This window comes from Pongo abelii, chromosome 17 (genome assembly GCF_028885655.2).
Source record: "Pongo abelii isolate AG06213 chromosome 17, NHGRI_mPonAbe1-v2.0_pri, whole genome shotgun sequence".
Taxonomy (NCBI): Eukaryota; Metazoa; Chordata; class Mammalia; order Primates; family Hominidae; genus Pongo; species Pongo abelii.
In genome coordinates, this window is record NC_072002.2 from 77,058,058 (window position 1) to 77,079,939 (window position 21,882).

Genomic DNA, 21,882 nt, shown 5'->3' on the forward strand with positions numbered 1-21,882 from the left:
TATTAGCTTACACACTTTATTCTTTCCCTGTTGCTTTCTACGTAAGGACTTTTCATTCTTTCTAGACTCCTTTTTACTACTCCTCAGTGACTATATAGTCCACTCATTTTTGCATATATTCATAAAGTATGCTTTTTAAAGACATATACTTGATAGTATAGGTTATTGTGTACTTATAAATCCAGTTTAACTATAAACCTCCTCAATTGCACTATAACAATTAAGATGTTAGATAAATATACGACAAGTATATTGTAAATGAGAGTGAGAAAATCAGTTGTATCTCTCTGAATAGGGGTCAATTTTAGAACTTTATTATTATTATTTTCCTGATAAAAGCTCTTTAAGCAAAAAAGATGTCTTATTTTAGTGTCATCTCTCAAATGGAATATTTTGACTTCTTAGTGCTAATGGATCGGTTTGAATCTTATACCTTAAAAAAGTAAATGCCAGTGAATTTATTATTTAGGAATCTGAAGGCCATCATTTTAAATCAAGGTTATTCTGTTGGTTCATAAAATCTCCTATAGATCCTTTAGCAAAAATACAAATTTTCTGAGTAAGATAGTTCAGTTATTAGAATATATTTGGCAAAATTAAATGCAGTAAGTATCTAGTTATTTTTTACTCATTGGTAGTGTCACTGAACATGTGCTATGTAAGAGACATTAAACCAATATTTAAGTAATGTGAGTATTATGCAATGCTATACTATGGTTATAGTTTAGGTTAATCATGTTTTTTAAATGATCGACCAAATAATGAATAGGAAAGATTTTGAATATGTGAGAAACATTGAGAGGTCAAAAAGAACACAGAAAAAAGAGGAAAAGAGGAGCAAAAAATAGATGGAATACATAGAAAACAGATAATAAAATGGTTAGATTAAAACCTAGCTCTATCAGTATTCACTGTAAATGTAAATGATTAGTCCTTCTTGAATAAAAATCAGAAATTAGAGATGTCAACAATGCTCTCTCAATAATTAATAGAACAAGTCAACAGAAAATCATTTAGGATATAGAAGACTTGTGCTACATTATCAACCAATTGGGCATAATTACAATTTTATAAAAATACTTCATCCTTCAACAGTGAATACATACTCTTTTTAAATTCAAATGGTTCACTTAACAAAGGTAGACCATATTATGGGTTATAAAACAAGTCTTAAGATGGTGAAATTAACTAGCAATTAGTAACAAAGTTATTTCCAAATAACGCATGAGTTAAAAAATAAAAGGGAAATTATAAAGTATTTTGAACTGAGTGAAGATGAAAACAAAACTTATCAAAATTTGTGGGATATAACTAAAATAGCACTTAGAGGGAAATTCATAGCACTAAATGTCTATACAAGAAAAGAAAAAATTCAGATCAGTGAAATCAGGTTCTGCCTTAAGAAACTAAAAAAAGAAAACCAAGTGAAACCCAAAGTAAGTAGAAGAAAGGAAATAATAAAGATGATAGCACAAGTCAATGACACAGGCAGCAGAAAACAATAGAGAAAAATTAGTGAAACAAACAAGTAGTCCTTTGAGAAGATCAGTAAAATTAATAAACCTCTAGCCTAACTAATTAGGAAAAAGAGAGAAGATATAAATTACCAAAATCAACAATGAGCAAGGTTACATCACTACAGATTTTACTTATATTAGAAGAATAATAAAAGAATGTTATGAATAACTTTTCTTGTAAGAAGACAACTGCCAAAGCACACTCAAGAAGAAATAGATTACTTGAAGCGCTTTATATTTATTAAAGAAATAAAATTTGTACTTAAAAATACTCCTACAAAGAAAATTTGGCTTCACTTGCAAATTTGACCAAACATTGAAGGAAGAAGTAATACAAACTCTTCTAGAAATTAAAGATAAGGGAATACTTCTGAACTCATTCAATGAGACCAGCATACTTCTGATATCAAAACCAGACAAAGACACTGCAAACAAATAAAATTACAGGCTAATTTCCTTTATTAATATAGATATAGAAATTATACATAACATTTTAGCAAATCAAATTAAACAAAATGTTAAAAGGACAATTCATTATGACCAAATGAGGTTTATCTCAGGAATATAAGGTTGAGTTCATATCCAAAAATCAGTCATTGTAATTGATAATATTAAAAAGAAAATCTTATAATTATCTGAGAAGATGCAGAAAAGGCATTTGACTCAATCTAACATCCATTCTCTTTTAAAACTTTAAAGAAATTAGAAATAAAGAGGGATTTCCCCAACTGATAGAGGACATTTATAGAAAACCTATCACTAACATCATTGTTTTCTTTTTCTTTTTTTTTATTATTATACTTTAAGTTCTAGGGTACATGTGCACAATGTGCAGGTTTGATACATAGGTATACATATGCCATGTTGGTTTGCTGCACCCATTACCTCGTCATTTACATTAGGCATTTCTCCTAACGCTATCCCTCCCCGAGCCCCTCATGCCCTGACAGGCCCTGGTGTGTGATGTTCCCCACCATGTGTCCAAGTGATCTAATTGTTCAGTTCCCACCTATGAATGAGAACATGCGGTGCTTGGTTTTCTGTCCTCGTGATAGTTTGCTCAGAATGATGGTTTCCAGCTTCATCCATGTCCCTGCAAAGGACATGAACTCATCCTTTTTTATGGCTGCATATTATCCCACACTAACATCATTCTTAATGATGAAAGATGAAGATGAAAACAAGAACATTTATTCTCACTACTTCTATTCAGCGTCATACTGAAGATTAGCTAGTGCAATAAGGCAAGAAAAAGTAATTCAAGCACACATTTTGGAAAGGAAGAAATAACAGTCGTTATTCACCAATGACATGATCATGTGTATAGAAAATTCTGTAGACTCTCCAAAAACGGTACAAAAACTAAGTGATTTTAGCAAGGTCGTAGGAAACAAGGTAAGCACACAAAAACCTATCATATGTTATGTTAGCAACAACCAATTGGAAATCAAATTTTTAAAATATCATGTTCAATAGTATTAAAAAATAGGAAATAACTTAGGAATAAATCTGACAGACAGCTTCTACACTGAAAATTACTTAACATGTTGAGATAAAGAGATTTAAATGAAGAGATATTGTGCTCATGGATCAGAAGACCCAATATTGTCAAGGTAACAATTTTGATTTGTATTTTCAATGAATCTAAATCTCACTTCTCACTGGTATTTTTGTGGAAAGTAATGACTTTTTTCTAAAATTCATATGAAAAGGAAACAGCCAAAACAACTTTAATAAAGAAGAACAAATTTGGAGGACCTAAACTACCTGGCTTCAACTCTTAAAAGATATTATAGTAAAGATATTATTTGTCATGTTGGTATATAGATAAATAAATTGATGAAACAGAATAGAGTCCAGAGATGGACTTACACATAGATGATGTGTTGAATTCTGACAAAATGCAAAATACCTTCCATGCAGAAAGGGTAGTGTTTTTTTTACAAATGGTAACGGAACCATTTGCCCAAACAAAATAAACATCATACCATACCATATACAAAAATTAACTCAAAATGGAGCATATACTTAAATATAGATCCTAAAAAGCTGTAAGGCTTCTAGAGGAAAACAGGAAAAAAAAATCACTGCAGGCTTGGAAGATAGGCAAAAGATTTATTAGATATGACACAAAAAGCATGATGTTCTCTGTCACATTTGCTCTCATCAAAATTAATAACTTCTGCTCTTTGGAAGCCACTTTTAAGTGAATGAGAAGACCGAAAGGGTGAAATTATTGCAAGTAACATATCTGATAAAGGAGTTATATCCAAAATTTATAAAGAGCTCTGTAAACTTAATAATAGAAAATTAATCTATTTTTTAAAAGAATGCACAAAAATTTTAAACAGGTGTTTCACCAAAGAAGTTATATGAATGGAAAATAAGCACGTGAAAAAGATTCTCAACATTTGTATTCATTAGAGAAATGCAAATTCAATCACATTGAGATACCACAACACATTAATTAGAATGTTTACCTACGACTGTATGAAGTTTTGGCAAGGATATGGAGCAACTAGAAATTATTTCTAGTTCTAAGCTCAAGGTAGATACGTCTTAAATTTTGGATGAATGATAGATAAATGGACATTTGAATTACGTGTAATGTTCATTTAATAAGTTTTTTTTTTAAGCTAAAAGTTGTTTAGTTCTTGTGGGCCAAGCACTATGTTAAGGCTTTTATATACATTTAATTTATCCTTACAAAAACCCTAAGAGATAATAAATATTTTATTCATTTTACAGATGACCAGTTTAAGCCTCCCTCAAATTAATTTGTAACAGTGATAGTGGAGAAAGATAGAAATTTCATACTTCCTCTGGTTTTCTCTAAAGCCCCCACTTGTAATACTCATATCTACCTCAGATTTAGTCCTCAATAATAGCTATCTCATTATTCAAATAAACCATCAAAGGATTAAGAATATCACATTTAGAATGTTCAAATTAATATGCCAATTTCTCAGAGGTTCTCATAGGTTATAATCTATCAAATTAGTACTAAATTATGATATATTAAAGGAAGATAGAATGGTGAGACAATGTATTTACATGCAATTGATTACTCAGCAATTTTATAAAGCTCTTCTAAAGATCTTTCTCTATAGAAAGCTTAAGTTGCTATGCTTTTTTGTACTTTTAATAAAACTGTTACAGTTAATAAAACTGTTGAACATGTTTGAATACACAACAAATTGAAGAGTAGCTATTTGGATTCTGAAAATTGCCAGAAGCATTTTTAATAATATGAATTATATTCAAACATTTACAGCAAGAAGACATGCAGATTAAATTGTTTCCCTCCCCACTAGAGATTACACTAATATGTATTAAGTTGGAGTAATAAAAGAACAAAATTAATGATTTCTTTGAGTTTACTTATAACCTATAAATAATAGGTACAATTTATGTACTGAGACTTCCTTAATCTAGACATGTTTTATGATGTCATGCAAATATTTGAGCATATTTTATAAGCTTAAAGTTAATAAAAAACAAAGTAAAAAGTTTATATTTTTAAGAGATATAATAAAAAAATTGTGTAACATTTTGACACCTAAGACAATTAAACCTATTTATCTAGAAGGTCAGGAAACTTACAAGAATAATGTTGGATAGTGGAAAGTGTAAAATAATTGTGAGAATGTTATTTACTAACTTGGAACATACACTTTGATATTATAACAAAATTATGATTATGTTAAGTTTTCAATATATTCACAGAGGCTGGCTGTGGTGGCTCACACCTGTAATCTCAACACTTTGGGAGGGCAAGGTGGGAGGACTGCTTAAAGCCAGGTGTTTGAGACCATCCTGGGCAACAAAGCAAGACCCCATCTCTACAAAAAAAAAATTTTTTAATTGGTTCGGCATAGTGGCGCGTGCTTGTAGTTCCAGCTACTTGGGAGGCTGAGATGGGAGGCTCACTTGAGCCCAGGAGTTTGAGGCTACAGTGAGCTATCTATGATTGTGCCACCATACTCCAGCCTGTATGACACAGCAAGACCCTATCTTAAAAAAAAAAAAGAAAAGATATTAGCAATAATAATATGAATTTCAAAAACGTAAGATAAAATTTCCTCAAAGATTTTTTATGTTATTTTTTTTTAATCTTTTAGGATTTTGAATTATGGGATGATGTAGGATTAAACATCCCAAAACCTCCAGACTTATTGCAACTCTACCGGGATTTTGGAAATCATCAAGTAACTGGAAAAGATCTTGTAGATGTGGCCAGTGGAGTAGAAGAAGATGAATTAGAGGCCCTTACACCAATTATAAGCAACCTTCCTCCAACTCTTGAAACTCCCCAGCCTGCAGAGGTGAGAGATAGCAACTAATTAGTCAAGTCCACAGAAAGTATTTAAACTACGTAAAAGCATACAGTGAGATCTTGAGTTTCTGTTTTTCTCCTGTTTTGATTTTAGAACTCCATGTTAGTACAGAAATTAGAAGATAAAATTAGTTTGTTAAATAGTGAGAAATGGTCATTGATGGAGCAAATCAGAAGACTTAAAAGGTTAGTACTTGATTATTATTCCTAAAAATCCTCTTAAGCTGTTTAAAGGTATTGGCAAGTTATGCAAATATATGAAACAATATTCCAGTTGTAAGGCATAATTGCTTCACATTTTAATACTTCTGAAAGAAAGTTTTGTAATTGTTTAATATATTTAAAATAGTAATAGGTCTTTTTTCCCAAAACAAGTTACTAAATCAATATGGTGATCTTACAATCAATTATGTCTTGGAACTAAGAAATAAGATATTTTGATTTCTCCCTCATATTAGTGTCATATTTCCCATTCATTTTTCCATTTAGTTCTTATAATAATCCTGTGGGTTTGAAGGAGTTATCCCCACTTTGCAAATGAATAAAAGAAATTTAAGTGCCAATCAAAAGCAGGGTTTTTAAGGCCATTTTTATGCTTCATTCTTGAGTTTATAGCTACATTTTTTAGGTATATGAAGCATCAGTGAATATTGCATAAAAAAGATTTATTACTTGCCAATCATTTGCTACTAATACTTTTAAATATGCTTTTAAAGCATTAAACCCATTATGAGATTTATGCTAGTTTTCAAAAACACAGTTGTCCTCTGGTGATTTCTCTTAATTTCTCTTTCTACAGTGAAATGGACTTCCTCAAAAATGAACACTTTGCCATCCCAGCAGTTTGTGACTCTGTTCAGCCTCCTTTGGATCAGTTGCCCCACAAAGACTCTGAGGACAGTGGACAGCATCCAGATGTAAATAGTTCAGACAAGGGAAAAAACACAGACATCCATCTTTCAATATCAGATGAAGCTGATTCCACTATTCCTAAAGAGAATTCCCCAGATTCATTCCCCAGGAGAGAAAGAGAAGGAATGCCACCTTCTTCTCCATCAAGTAAAAACACAGTTCATTTTGATAAACCTAATAGGTTAGTATGCATCCTATATTTTGAATTGCATCTTTCAGCTATTTAGTACATGTCAAACGGGAAGAGCTACTGTTTTTATTTAAGCTGCTTTTTGCAGATCAAATATATTAATTTTTATATTTGACATGAACTTAACACATAACAAAGTAGTTGTCACAAAAAAAGTCACAAAATTATTAGTTCCTAAATTAAATTAAATCAAAAAGGAATTACCCATCAATGAGCTAGGTTCTATCTTAGCTAAGCATTTAAACCCATAACTAATATGTTATTACTATGTGCTGTAAACACTTACCCAGTGCTTTTTTCTCTATCCTTTAGTCATTATCAGACTCAGAGGAATATTTTGGTGCTGCATAGTTGCCTATGTTAAAGAAGGAATAATTTTTGCTCCTAGTTTTTTTTTTTTCCTGTGTCTGCTTCCATTACAAATATTACATCATTAGTATTCTGTTAATTCATATGTTTAATTTATATTGGGTGTCAGAACTCGCAGATGACAAAAACCATGGTCCCTGCACTTTGTGATTATGTTTCCTAGTGGAGGGGACAAAAATATAATTTTAAAACTTTTAGATTATGATTAAAAAATACTTTTAAGAAAGGAATATTACTGAGCTCTTTTTATATGTCAGACAGAATTCTCAATGCTTTATGTATACTAACTCATTTAATTCTTACAAATATCCTATGGTACGTTTTCAGCCACAAAGTCATACTTCGTTTCCTATTAAATAGAGAGATGTTATGCCTACTATGAGCATATAATAGAAAAGGACGACTAATTTGCTTCAGACTTATAGGTCCTCATTATTACTGAGAAGTATTGGATTTTTATTTAAGTAAACCTTTCCACTCATGAACCACAACTTTTTCTGTGTATAGTAGGGGTGTGTGTGTATGTGTGTGTGTCTGTCTGTCTGTGTTGGCCACAGAACTGAAAAAGACATGGCCCAAACCTCAAACCTTATAGTATGAGAGAGACAGACAAGCAATACCACTGAGGTATGAAAAGTAGTATAATAAAATAAGTTCAAGTTGCTTTGGGAACATGTAATGAAGGCACTAACCTAGTCTTCAGAGCAGGAAAGTTTCATAGAAGTGTCATCCAAGATTTGAAGACTACGTAAGAGTTAACAAGCAAAGAGATAAAAGAGTGTTCCCACGTGCACAAATGAAACAGTGCTTTAAGGGAACAAAGAAGGGTTTAGTAAGGCTTAAGCAAATAATGCTAGTGAAAAGAAGGATAGAAGACAAAGTTGGAGAAGTAAGCAAAGTCTAAGAAGTCATGTAAGCTTGCGTTAATTCATTTTAGAGGTTGAGACATGATGGTATCTAAGCTTTAGAAAGGGTCCTCTGAGCTAGAGGTAATTGGAAGGTAGCAAGACTGGGAGCAAGGAAACTATACGGGTATATGTTGGAAGAACCCAAGTAAGAAATGATGGAGGCCTGTTCTATATTCAGACATTGGTAATGGGAAGGGAAAGAAGTATATGGATCTGCAAGATTATTAGAAGTTAAAAGATTGAATGGATTTGGGGTGAAGATAAAGGGAAGGAAGCCAGGGACGATGGGATTTGCCTCTAATCCCAGCTACTCAGGAGGCTGAGATGGAAGGATCGCTTGAGCCTATGAGTTCTAGACCAGTATGGGCAATACAGCAAGACCCCATCTCAAAAAAGAGGATCAAGCCTGATTTGAGGTTTCTGACTTGGGCAAGTGGAAGGATTATGGTCCCCCTCTGAGGGAATATGAGAGGAGCATAAAACAGCAAAAGGCTCAAGTTTTGGTACAGTACTCTATAATCATAGAAATTACTGAGCACCATTTTGTGGTGTATACTAAATAAGCTTTATTATCTAATTTTTGGTGTTAGCCTTTTCTTTGCAGATTTAACACATAAAGTACAACTCATAGTCATAATTTTATGAATAATACTACATAGAGACTGGTGTTGTTTTAGAAATATAAATGTTTTAACCTCCTTTATTAAACATAAATAGGCTAATATTTTCAACTGCAACAGAAACTTTCTTTAAAATGTATCATGAATATTGAATGAGCTGTGCCTCCATTTATCTTTAGACTTATTGTATGTGGTTTCCTAATATTCAGATTTATCATTAGCATTATATATATCTGCAAAGCTTTAATTCCTCTCAGCAATATACCAGGTCAACCTTTATCCACTTTACGTTTGTGTTTACCTTTCTGGGACCATAGAGAATTGGGGTTGGAGAAAGTCCTTATTTCAGATTTTCAGATCATTTCTGTAGTCATTGATCTACTATACCACTTTAGGTTTGATCCACTAACTGTAAATGCCATTTTTTCACATAACATCAAACTACTGCAAGAACACCAGTTACCGTTGATTTTTTTTCTCCTAAGTGACCTGTGTAAGTTTCTCCAGTGAAGTGTTCTTCAAGTCACTGGTGGCTCAGAAATCTGGTTAGCTTTGTGGGGTAGGATTAATACTGGAATGGAAGTTATAATACATAACTTAAATTTCTCCTTAAATGTCAATAGTAATTATTTGATATTGTCTGTTTTTCATACAACATTTTCTTCTAGGAAATTATCTCCTGCATTCCATCAAGCACTACTCTCTTTTTGTCGAATGTCAGCAGATAGTCGTTTAGGATATGAGGTAAATTATACCACCTATTTCCACAACTTTTTAAAAACATACTACTGTTTTTCTTCTTTTTAGCTTCTCTTCTACAGAAGCATCTGTGATAAGACTGTATTTCAAATGCAAATCCATTATATAAAATAATGCTCTAAGATATAGTTCCTAAAATTATAAACTTTTAAGGAAAGTAGTTGATTATTTCTGTTTTTTCTATTAACATTTTATTAACGTTAAAGTGACCTTTTATAAACTATTTTTAATAGTATGTCTAATGACAGCATTTCTTAGATATAATTCAGAAAACCAACTTAAGTGTACACGGTTTATATATTGTTTATTTAAATTACTCTATTATTTTCATTTCATTAGGAATGGTTATGTCCAGTAGTTGAGTTTATTAGCTTGCATATTAGTTTTTCTCAACTATTTTGTATTTATTTTTGCAGATTGGTCTTGAGGGGGTATTTTATTATTACCGTTTTTTCTTACCTGTGTACTCACTCCTCCTTTTCTAGCTGTTTTGTGTTTCATTTCACTTGACTTCCCGTGGGCTTCTGTTCTGCAATGTCATTGAGAATATCACAGAGATAGATAGAGGATGGTTTGGATGAGCTCTGGCAGTCCTCATTGTAAGACTGGATCCTTAGCCTACCCCTTGTGTTTCCAAGTTCTTTGTACAGATTATCACTGTAGCTAATGGTTGTAGCTTTGTGAGCATCTCTTCAAGGACAAAAACAAACACTGAGGCTGCCCTACTCCTGTGCTATCCCCACTACTTGTTCCCAGAAATGAAGCCTATTAGGCCTCCTTGGCTTCACCCTTGATTTTAATGGTATTTTAAATCTGTTTCTAGCCCAAAGAAATATGGATGTTGATTGGAGCACTGTTGCTGTTGTTGTTGTTGTTGTTATCATAAGTTAAAATATTGGAATGTGTGTTTAGAGCAGAGGTATCAGGGCCTAAAGAATGAACTTTTCCATATTATTATGCACAGAAGTTCTCCACTATCATTGTTTATTAATTCTTTGGTTTTCTAGGTGTCTCGTATTGCAGACAGTGAAAAAAGCGTTATGTTAATGCTGGGACGCTGCCTGCCACACATTGTTCCCAATGTGCTCTTGGCAAAGAGAGAGGTAAGACACATAAAAGTATTTTCCTCCCAGTAATCCCATCATGTTGTCCATTTTTTGTCATTTTGAAGTTGAGTGTTATATTTTTATTTTGTTAAAGTCTATTACTTGCAATCATATTCTTACTTTTGTGCATGCATCTCTGCTCCTAGAGAATGGTTTTACACCTCTGTCAGGTGAGTTCAGTAAAACTGCATGGTATTCATGTTTTTCCAATTTTGCTTAAAGCATTGTTAGCTTCTGCAGCACTAACTATTACTGTAGGTCCATTTATGTGCCATGAACACTGTCTGGTTTTTACATTACCAGTTAACTAATTATCTGTGCTGTTGGTATGACATGCTTCATATGTCTGTAGAAACGGACACTCTTTGTATTGAAAATTAACAGGGATAAATAATATTACACTAGTCAGGACGAATAATATAACACTAGTCATAAATGTACTTGTAGTTGCCGATTATAAATGTGTTATTATGCTTGTTTGGCAATAAATCACATTTCTCTTATAATAGTATAGTTGTAATATTGACTACAACAACTTTTTAAAGTACCTTTTTTATTTTTCTTGCAGTTAACCAGTTATTGACAGATGCTTTAAGTATCCAAAATACATTTGCAAATATATTTGAGTCCACATAGCCTATGTTATGATCCATAAACACTACAGGAAGTTATCTTTATGGTTGTATTTATAAATTATTATTAAATATAGTTATATTTAGTCAGTAAAAGATTAATGGGAAGTTATTTATAATCATTTAAATGACAGTGGATTTTGCAGATAATTTAAATTATTTTATTGAATTATTCTGTTTTTGAGATAAAATTTTTAGATCAAAAAAATTTTATAAAGAATAAATGAAGACTATTTTAGAGTGTATCATGTAGCTTTCTATTATTATCTTAATATTTACCACTGATTTAATCATAATTTCTGGGACCTACAGTATGATAGGTACATAATGCATTGGCAAAACCCGTTTAAAGCTTATTTTCAATTATCCATTTAGCACAAGAAATTTGTACTGATCCTCAAGAAAACATGTAGAGCTTTAAAATTTTTTATCCCCACAGGTATTTTTAATAAAAACAATTTAAAAGATGGTTTTCCACTGATGGCTTTATTTTTACCTAATTATTTTAAAATAGTCATAAGATATTAATAAGTATGGAAAGTCTTATATGTCTTGAAGGATCAGTGTCCAATTTCAGATTGTTTTGCAGTTCTGCTTGGCAGAATGGTGTTTGAGCTTCTTTTCCTTTTTTAGCTTGTAACATAATCCATGTAATGCATTAATGTTTGCATCCCTTTTACTGTATTTCCTTAATATCATCTTTAGAGTGTTACAGAAACCTAATTATTATGAAATTCAGTTTTAGCTTTTTTATTTTAATTTTTCATATTATCATAAAAGACTACCACTAAAATGATTGTACTGCATGAAATATTTATAAATTTGCATCATCAGTAATCAGATACATTATACATACAGATTATATACATATATGCACACATATAACTAATTTATGGTATGATGTTTACTTTTCTGGCTGATTTTAAATTTTTTATAATTAAAAATATATATTTCATGAAAAACTGATCATCTATCTTTGTTCATTTAATTATTTGTATGTTTTATCAGAAAAGTTGCCATTTATAATAAAATGAAATTGTATTTCCTCAAAATTAAATTGGTAAATAATGAAATATGTCTTAGAGTGATTTAAAATCAATCCCTGGGCATAAAAGAACAAAACGTTTTTTCATTACATCTCGATATTGAATTACTTTTTAATATTTCACCCCTGTTTCTTATTATAAATCTATATATATCTCTCTCTCTATGGGGAGACAGAGAGTTGTTGGTTTTTTGTTTTGGTTTTTTTTGGGTTTTTTTTTTATTTGAGGCAGGTTCTCGCACTGTCACTCAGGCTGGAGTACAGTGGCATAGTCATGGCTCGCTACAGCCTCAAACTCCAGGGCTTAAGCATTAAATCTACATTTTTATAAAACTCCTGTGATTGAAGGATTAATATTTTGGCTTCTTATTTCTCAAGTTTGATATATATTCTCTTGTCAGCAAAAGCGTTTTTATTGGTATTTAAATAAAATTTAAATGTTCTTTAGTAAACTGAACTTAGTAATATCTTAGCTGATTAAATAAAGCATTAGAAACAGGGTTTAATGTTTTGATTAATATGTTTACATGGTGTAATTTTTTTAATGTAAAAATATGTACAATGAAAATTACTTTATTCCTGTCCTTGAGCTTCTGTCCCACATGCAGTCAGTTTTGCTAGCTTCTAGAGTATTCTTTCAAGTCCTTTGACCATTTTTAAATTTGATTGTTTATCTTCATGTTTTTGAGTTGTAAGAGTTTTTTATATATTCTGGGTAGTAAACCCTTATCATATATATGATTTGCAAATATTTTCTTTCATCTTGTAGGTTTTCTTTTTACACTCTTGATCATATCCTTTGATGGGCAAATGTTTTCCATTTTTATGAAATCTGATTTATCTATTTTTTTGTGTTGTTTGTGCTTTAAGTATCAATTTTAAGAAACCATTGCCAAGGCAATCAATGTTATAGAAGATATATATATATATGTATATGAATATATATAAGAGCTAAAGCTATAAAATAATTAGAAAACTTTTTTATATATATTTAGGTCAATGTTTCATTTTGAGTTAATTTTTATATATGGAGTAAAACAGGGTCTAACTTTATTGTTTTCATATGGCTATCCAGTTATCCAGAAACATTTGCTCAAGATAAAAAATTTCCTCTTTTGAATAGTCTTGCTACTTTTGTCAAAAATCAGTTGGGCCTAGATTCTTCGGGTTTATTTCTGGACTTTCAGTTCTGTTCCATTGGTCTGTATGTCTAGCCATATGCCACTACCACACTGTTTTGATAACTGTTGTTTGTAGTAAGTTTTGAAATTGGGACATTATAAGTCCTCTAACTGCACTTCACTATTGTCTGTTCAGGGTCCCTTGCAGTTCCGTATGAATTTGATGATCAGCTTTTCACTTCTGCAAAACAGGTCATTGAAATTTTTATAGAGATTACGTTAAATCTGTAGATCTCTTTGGGAATATTGTCATCCTAACAACATTAAGTTTTCCAGTTCATGGACATGGAATGTCTTTTTGTTTTAGATCTTTAATTTCTTTCAGTAATATTTTGTAGTTTTTAGTGTACAATTCTTTCACTTCTTTGGCTAAATTTATTCCTAGGTATTTTGTTCTCTTGAATGGTATTGTAGATGGAATTGTTCTTTTAATTTTCTTTTCAAGAAAGGAAAGGTTTATCATGGTTTACCAAAACAACACTGGTCATTGTGTGTTGATCTTAAATCTTGCAACTTTGCTGCATTTGCTTATTAACTCTAATCGTTTTTTATGGGTTCTATGAGATTTTCTACATATACAGAATCGTGTCATCTGCACGTAGAGAGATAGTTTTGCTTCTTCTTTACAATTTAGATGGCTTTTATTTTTTCCTCTTGCTTAATTGCTCTGGCTAGGACTTCCAGTACAATTTGGATGGTAATGTTTTGAGAAAGCAATATCCTTGCCTTGTTTCTGATCTTACAGGAAAGCTGCAATCTTTCACCATTGACTGTGATGTTCGCTATAGAATTTTTATAAATGCCCTTTGTCATATTAAGGAAGTTTCCTTTTATCCCTAGTTTGCTAAATGTTCTTATCATAAAATGGCATTGAATTTGCCACATGCTTTTTCTGCATCTGTTGAGATGATAATGTGATTTTTCCCCCTTCGTTCTACTGTGATATGCCTGCATTATTAATACATTGCCTGATTTTATGTTAAACCACCCTTGCATTTATGAGATACATCCCATTTGGCCTTGGTTTATAAACCTTCTAATGTGCTTTTGGATCTGTCGTTAGTATTTTGTTGAGTATTTTTATGTCTATATTCATAAGGGATACTGTTCTGTGGTTTTCTCATCTTGTGTTTTGGTATTTGGTATTGGTTTTGGTATTGGGCTAAGGCTGGCTCGATAGAGTATAGGAACTCTTCAGTCTGTTTCCTTGTTATAAGTCTGTTGGGATTTTCTACTTACTGAATCCATTTGGTGATTTCTGTGATTCTAGGAATTAGTTCATTCCATCTTGATTATCTGATTTGTTGATGAACAGTTGTTCATAGTATTAACTTACATATCTTTTAATTTCTATAACGTCGGCGCTAACATCCTTGCTTTCATTTGTGATCCTAGTTATTTGCATCTTGTCTCTTTTTCAGTCAGTCTAGCTAAACGTTTGTCAATTTTGTTTCTCTTTTCAAGAACCAACTTTTGATTTTGTTAATTCTCTTTATTGTTTTTCTAGTCTATGTTTCATTTATCTCTGCTCTAATCTTTATTATTTCTTTCCTTCTGCTGGCCTTGGGTTTAGTTTGATCTTTCTGTAGTTTCATAAGATATTGAATTACTGACTTGAGATCTTTTTTAATGTAGGTATTTATAGCTATAAATTTCCCTCTGAGTACTGCTTTTGCTGTATCTCATTAGTTTTGGTATGTTGTTTTCATTTTCATTCATCTCAATGTTTTCTCATTAATTCGTGATTTCTTCCTTGACTTATTGCTTATTTAAGAGCATGTTGTTTAATAGCCACATATTTGTGAATGTTCCATTTTTCTTGTGTTACTGATTCTTAATTTCATTCTGTTGTAGTCAGAGAAATACTTTATATGATTTTGATCTTTTAAATTTACTAAGAATTACCCATGCCTAACTTATGGTCTGTCCTGGAGAACGTTCTGTGTGCATTTGAGAAGAATATATATTCTGCTGATGTTGAGTGGAGTGTTCTGTATAATTTTATTAGATTTAGTTGTTTTATAAAGTTCGGGTTCTCTATTTCCTTATTGATCTTCTGTCTAGAATTTCTGTGCAGTATGAAAGTAGGGTATTGAAGCCTCCAACTATTATTGTAGAACTGTCTTATATTCTTTCGGAGATACTTTGTGCACGTATAAATTCAAATATATGATCTTTTCCCCATGATTTAAACAAATGACACTGTATTCTATGCACTATTCTCTACTTTGCTGTTTTTATACTTAACATTAGATTTTACTTTTTATATCATGATATAAAGAACTTTCTATTGGTGTTTTCAAACTTTGACTACACCTTCAGTAAAAAAGATGTTTTACATTATGTGCCAGTATGTACTTACATATATAAAATTAAAAGTTTTACAAAACATAAAGACAAGCAATACCAAACATGATTTTATAAATATTTTGGAAAAGTAAAGAAAAAAGTCCTTAAATAAACAATTAAAAAAGAAAAACATGCTGTTCATGACCCATTCGACTGATTTTGTGACCCACTGTTTTAAAGATAGTAGAATAAAGGTTTAATCAAAGCTGTCTAATAAATTAAACTTTTTTAAATAGAAAGCACGATGAATATAGACATTAGCATTATTTGTTTTTCTTTAAAACAAGAAAAAGAAAAAAGTAACAACTTTACTCAATCTTCAGGTTACAATTATAATATTTTTTAATTCAGTGCATCTTATTTTAAATCTAAGATGCAATTGGTTGTAACAGTTATGTTTCTTTAAGAAAGAAAAAGAATCCCAATTGAATTATGGCATGCTATCTATCGTAAGATACACCCATATTTCAAAGATACTAAAAAGTTTAACAGAAATATATACCTCTTAGGTTCTTTGAAATAATGGTAGTCTCTTTTTACTAGCTTATATTTTAAAGTCAAATATTTATCTCTGCTGTAATCTTTATTATTTCCTTCCTTCTGCTGGCCTTGGGTTTAGTTGGTCTTTCTGTAGTTCCTTGCCTGTTCATTTTGGGAGAGAAAAATAAAAGATGGACTGATTTTTTTATATGTGGCTTACATAGTAGTTCATTTTAATGGATTGGTTCAGGAAACTTGAATCTTTTGAGCCAAATTATAGAATAAATATATTTGTCATTTGATAAATGTATATAGTAAATAAGCTAAAGTAGTTGGTTTTTCACAATTTCTGCTTTAACCGCATTTGAAGAGGAAATTCTATAATTAAAAAATAAAATTTTATAAAAGATTACTTCAAGTGGCGTTTTTGGTATCATACATCAAAATGTGACTTTCAGTTTCATTCTGTGCCAAGGAAATATATTCTATCAGCTAGCTAAGTTGGAAAATCAAAGGAGAAATCTGGGGCTGAGATGGGAGTGGAAATGAGGAGAGACTTAATGGAGACCAAAATATCCCTTTTGGGATTTTGGAAGTCTTCTAAAATTATATTGTAATGATGGTTGTACAACTCTGAATGCTAAAAACCACTGAATATACACTTGAAATGGATGGACTTTAGGAAAGATGAAACATATCTCAATAAAACCGTCATTAAAAAGGCAAAGGAGGAAACCACTTATCTCAGTAAAGCTGTAACAAAAAAGGCAAAGGAAAGAACCAATTCCCTAAAAGTTTTTAAAGTAGTTGGTACGTCTACAGACCTCCCGTCTTATGAGAAACTAGACTTTGATCTTTTACATTGCCACTCATGTTTCCTTCATGGAAAACTTACAAGTAATGATCGCCTCAGAGGATCATAACTCTATGAGATTTATACAATAGTATAGTGGATAAGTGTAATAAAGTAGATAGGAACTTTTGACTCCCTTCTTTACACCTACGTGATGTTGGCACGTGTGCATATTTAATTTTGTGAGTAAATCACATTTCTTTAGCAATAGTAAGACTTGAGGTAAGGTTATTTAGGTACTTTAGGTTTCCTAAAGATTGAGCCCTGGAAATTATAGATATTTAATATTAATAATTCTAAGAATCGGTATTTTTAGCAGCCCTTGAATTGTAAAACTTTTACAGAGGTGAGTAATCTTGTTTTTTTTTTCTTATGTGAGTCTTTGTAATGTCTGTCTTTATTGGGTTTCCTTTTTATATGAACAGGAACATGCTGAAAAGTTTCAACTGAAAAGTTAAATCAGAGGTTGTACACTATACAGACCAACAAAGGCTCACAGATAGGTTTGTTTGGCCTACTCAGTAATGTTAAAAATGATGTGCTAGTTATCAAACTTTTAAAAACTGATATTTTACCTAAAAATACAAAAGTTTGGCTTTTTTTGAAAACTCCTAGTCTGGAGTTTTCCTCCAGTCTAAGAGCACTAGACTTACATTTCCAAATGATCTTTTCAATTGGAGCACAGTTCCTGTCCCCTCTAGGTGGGACATGAGATCTCTAGTTAGCCACAGTTGCTACCATACTTTTTTGCCGCTAGTCACTAAAGCCCCGTGTTAGTGCTGTTTATCATCATGTTTGCATTATTGTTTTCCTTATACCCTTTATTTTACATGTTTACGTTACCTTCTTGACCCTCCTTGTCTTGTACTGATAAGCCTTTTGTTTGGGTTCCTCCATGCCTTCTGTGCTATGTATTAAATTTTATACACTTGTATCTTGGCTTATCAGTACACTAATTTTCACATTATATCCAAATGTAATATATATTTGGATATAAATATATTTGTATATAATGTAATGTGACAATTAGGGTACTGATAAGCCAAGATACAAGTGTATCTTGTATCTTGACACTAATAAGTAAAATAATATCACATTATATTTGGATATAATCCAAATAAAAATCCAAATAAAATAATAAGTAAATATGATATCACATTATATTTGTATATAATCTTGACAATTAGAGTACTGATAAGCCAAGGATATCTTAGCTGCTTTGGAACAGATATTTTTATATTGCTTATTGTCTTTCCTTCCTTCTTCAGTCGTTTCTACTCCATCCCCAATTGTTTTCAGCATATGTTCTTTCCTTTGGATTGTGCAAAAGAATTATCTTGATTTATTTAAATATGGATATTAAATATTGAAATTTAAATTTCAAAAGATTACCATTGACTCAAAGAAAACCATTTTCTTTTTTTTTTTTTTTTTTTTTTTTTTTTGGTGACAGGGTCTCACTCTGTCACCCAGGCTGGAGTGCAGTGGCACAATCACAGCTCACTGCAGCCTTGACCTTCTGGCCTCAATAGATCCTCCTACCTCAGCCTCCCAAGCAACTGCGACTACAGGTGCATACCACCATGCCCAGCTAATTTTTGTATTTTTGGTAGAGATGGGGTTTCGCCATCTTACCCAGGCTGGTTTCGAATGCTAATCCTCTTCTATTAATGAATTCTAAAAGTCCTAGAAATTCTGCAGTAGGATTACTATACTGATTTTCTCTTTAATGATCATAGACACTCTGTTAAATATTTCACTTCAATACACATTACTAGTACTCTCTAGGTTGCCAAATCATGTTTTAAAATATTAAAGATTCCTGTTGCTTAAAATATGGCTATATTAGTTGGGCACAGTGGCACATAGTTCCAGCTACTCAGGAGGCTGAGGCAGGAGGATCTTGTGGAGTTCTAAATAAGGAGGGGGAGTTGGGCTGGCGAGACTGAGGGAAAGCAAAAAACGAAAGTGGATAAGCTGTAAGTCTGCCTTTCTTTATGGTCCAGGACACACAGCCCTCCTGTGCAAATAACTCACAATCTTCCTGCGCAAAGCTATCACCAGACACCTCAGCTAATAGAAAAATACAAGTTAGCTCACTGCAACCTTAGCTTTATCAGTACTGCACAAAGCCCTCTTCAGCACAGAGCATGAGCACCAGCAACTCTTTGTCTCCTTGCAGTTAGCTCCTCTCTTGCTGACCTGCCCTTTGCTTTCTTGCAATGTATTTTCCTACTTTGTCTAATAAATCTGCCTTTCTTTACCCACAACTGTCTTGGCAAATTATTTTTACCACTCAGAGCAACACCAGCCCCAGATAGTCACTGCCCACAACAGATCTCTTGAGCCCAGGAGTTGGGGGCAGTAGTGTGCTATGATCACGCCTGTAAATAGCCAGTTGCCTTCAAGCCTGGGCAATATAACAAGACCCAGTCTCTTAATAAAAAGAAAGAAATGCGAACACATAAGTTTTATTATGTGAAGCAAAAAAAATACCTCTTGGATCTAATATTACCCAAGCCATAGTTATTTTCTTACCATGGTTATTATTTAATATTACATGAGATGTTAAATCTAATATGCCTAAGGATTTTTTTATTGCTCTATTATTCTCATTTACATTTAGTCTTTCAAAATTATTTTTAGAACACCTTGTCTTCTGATGGAAATTTAATCACCATTTTTTAAATGCTGTATTCAGAATTATAAGGAAAGTTTTAAGACTATACTTTTTCAGTGTGAGACGTGATGCCAAAGGGAGAATATTGATTCAAGTCTATTAACTTATGAATAGTCTGAAAATGGTAAATACAGACTTAGTAAATTCTGGTGTGGATTTATTAGTGTTTCAGAGGCTTGAAAGATGAATTCACAATAAATGTGAATAAATAACACAACAGACATATACTTAACAGAATCTATTATTTTATTTTAATAGCAATACAAATAGAAGTTATAAATAAATGGAGAATTGAGAAATTAGCATATTTGGGGGCAGTCTCAATCTAGCAATTATCCTAATCGTGTTCCTTGCTGGCTCTGTCAGAAACAGACCACTCTTTCTGCATTTTTCTTCCTCACTTACTGGACCTCTTCTCAGCTCTGTGTTGCTGTAAGAGGAAGAAGCCATCCGGCATCCTTTACACTCTTGAGTTGTAACTGCCATAGCCATAATATGCCAAGGTGGACCACTCTCCTTGGCATGGAATAGCAACCAAAAATTATTGGCAGTGACTTCCCATATGTTGTTAATTTGCCAGCAAGAAATAAAAGCTGATGGCAATATCAGTTATTACTGTGATTAAGAAAAGTGAAAAATATTTTTTTCAGAGTCCTAAATTCACAGAAATTTAGAGTTCAAGGAGACAAGGACTCACAAATACTTTCCTTCTAATATGTCAGTTTGAATTGATTCGTAACAGCTGCTGTGTTGAAAAGGCTTTTTTAGGCCATCTTTGCTTTCAGAAGGAAAAATTAGCAGCAATAGATAAATTGCAGAATGTGTGTGAAGTGTTTTCCATTTGTGCATTAATCCTAATTCCTGCATGTTTGACTTGAAGAAACTGAAAGAGAAATTTGTGCTTTTCTTTAGTTTCCTTGGTACTAAGTGGTAAACTAAGGTAAGAACTCTTTCAGCTCCTGGGCCAGAGTTCTCAGCTTGGCACATCTGTAGCCATATTTCAGTTAAAATATTGTCCATATTAATGTGTGACATAAACTTCCTCCTTGATTAAGGATCACTAAGCCTCATGATAAAAAAGAAAAAGAAAATAAAACATAAGGCATAAAGGACAAAGAGCAACACAGTTGTTTTTGTATGCTTGTTTTTGAGATGAAGTTAAAGATTATACTCTACATTTTAAATGTGTGTGTGTGTGTGTGTGTGTGTGTGTGTGTTAGCAATTATAGCAGCTATCTTACCTTCATTTCATAACTTTAAACAGTAATAGGCTAGGAAGAGAATGGGAAAAAATAGTATGAGAAGTATACATGTAGAGATGATGGGAAAGCAGGAAGGGGGATTAGGAGGAAACAAGATCTGACATGAAGACGAAGTACAAATAAAATTTTTAGGGCCTTTCTTGGTTTTCAGGCATTAGAATAGCTTCTCACTTTTTTAATGCTTCCAGAATAACTACTTTTCATCCTTAAGGTTCTACTCTCAATAGTATACCCTGATGATGCAATGTCTTAGTCCTCTCATTAGTATCATTGCCTCTCAGCAGCCCATATGGAATCAACTAAGGATTAGGACAGTCCTTGCTATTATTGATCTCCTACCCTAATATTGTTAAATTTCCAGTCAGACAGAATATTTACTATTTTGTAAAAGGTTGTTTATTTTCTTCTACAGAATCAGGACTAATCCATCAAGCATTATATTAAGCCTCTAGGGAAAACATATAGGATCTACACATATGCTCTGTCTCTCATTCCCAGTGCAAAATTATTTTTCCTAATCATTTTTTATTCCTTTTCAATTATTCACTAAGGTAAAACCTACAGAGATGCCCAAACAGGAAGACCGAAAATGGCAGAATAAATGTTTCACATTCTTTTTTTCTCAGATATATTCTTAGCTCCTCTTACCTATATCTTTGTGCCTTCAAATTTAAGACTTACAA

At 32.1% G+C, this 21,882-nt stretch overlaps 1 protein-coding gene across 5 annotated transcripts in view; it reads left to right on the forward strand.

Moving 5' to 3' along the window:
• Positions 1-21,882, forward strand: part of RELCH (RAB11 binding and LisH domain, coiled-coil and HEAT repeat containing) — a 120,227-nt gene that overhangs the window by 34,806 nt on the left and 63,539 nt on the right. For all 5 annotated transcript variants that reach the window (XM_009252431.4, XM_054538040.2, XM_054538042.2 and 2 more), the window contains exons 6-10: positions 5,639-5,842; positions 5,948-6,039; positions 6,653-6,946; positions 9,521-9,596; positions 10,619-10,714. In XM_009252431.4, the coding sequence (XP_009250706.2) occupies positions 5,639-5,842; positions 5,948-6,039; positions 6,653-6,946; positions 9,521-9,596; positions 10,619-10,714 (762 nt within the window). The remainder of the gene's footprint in view (positions 1-5,638; positions 5,843-5,947; positions 6,040-6,652; positions 6,947-9,520; positions 9,597-10,618; positions 10,715-21,882) is intronic.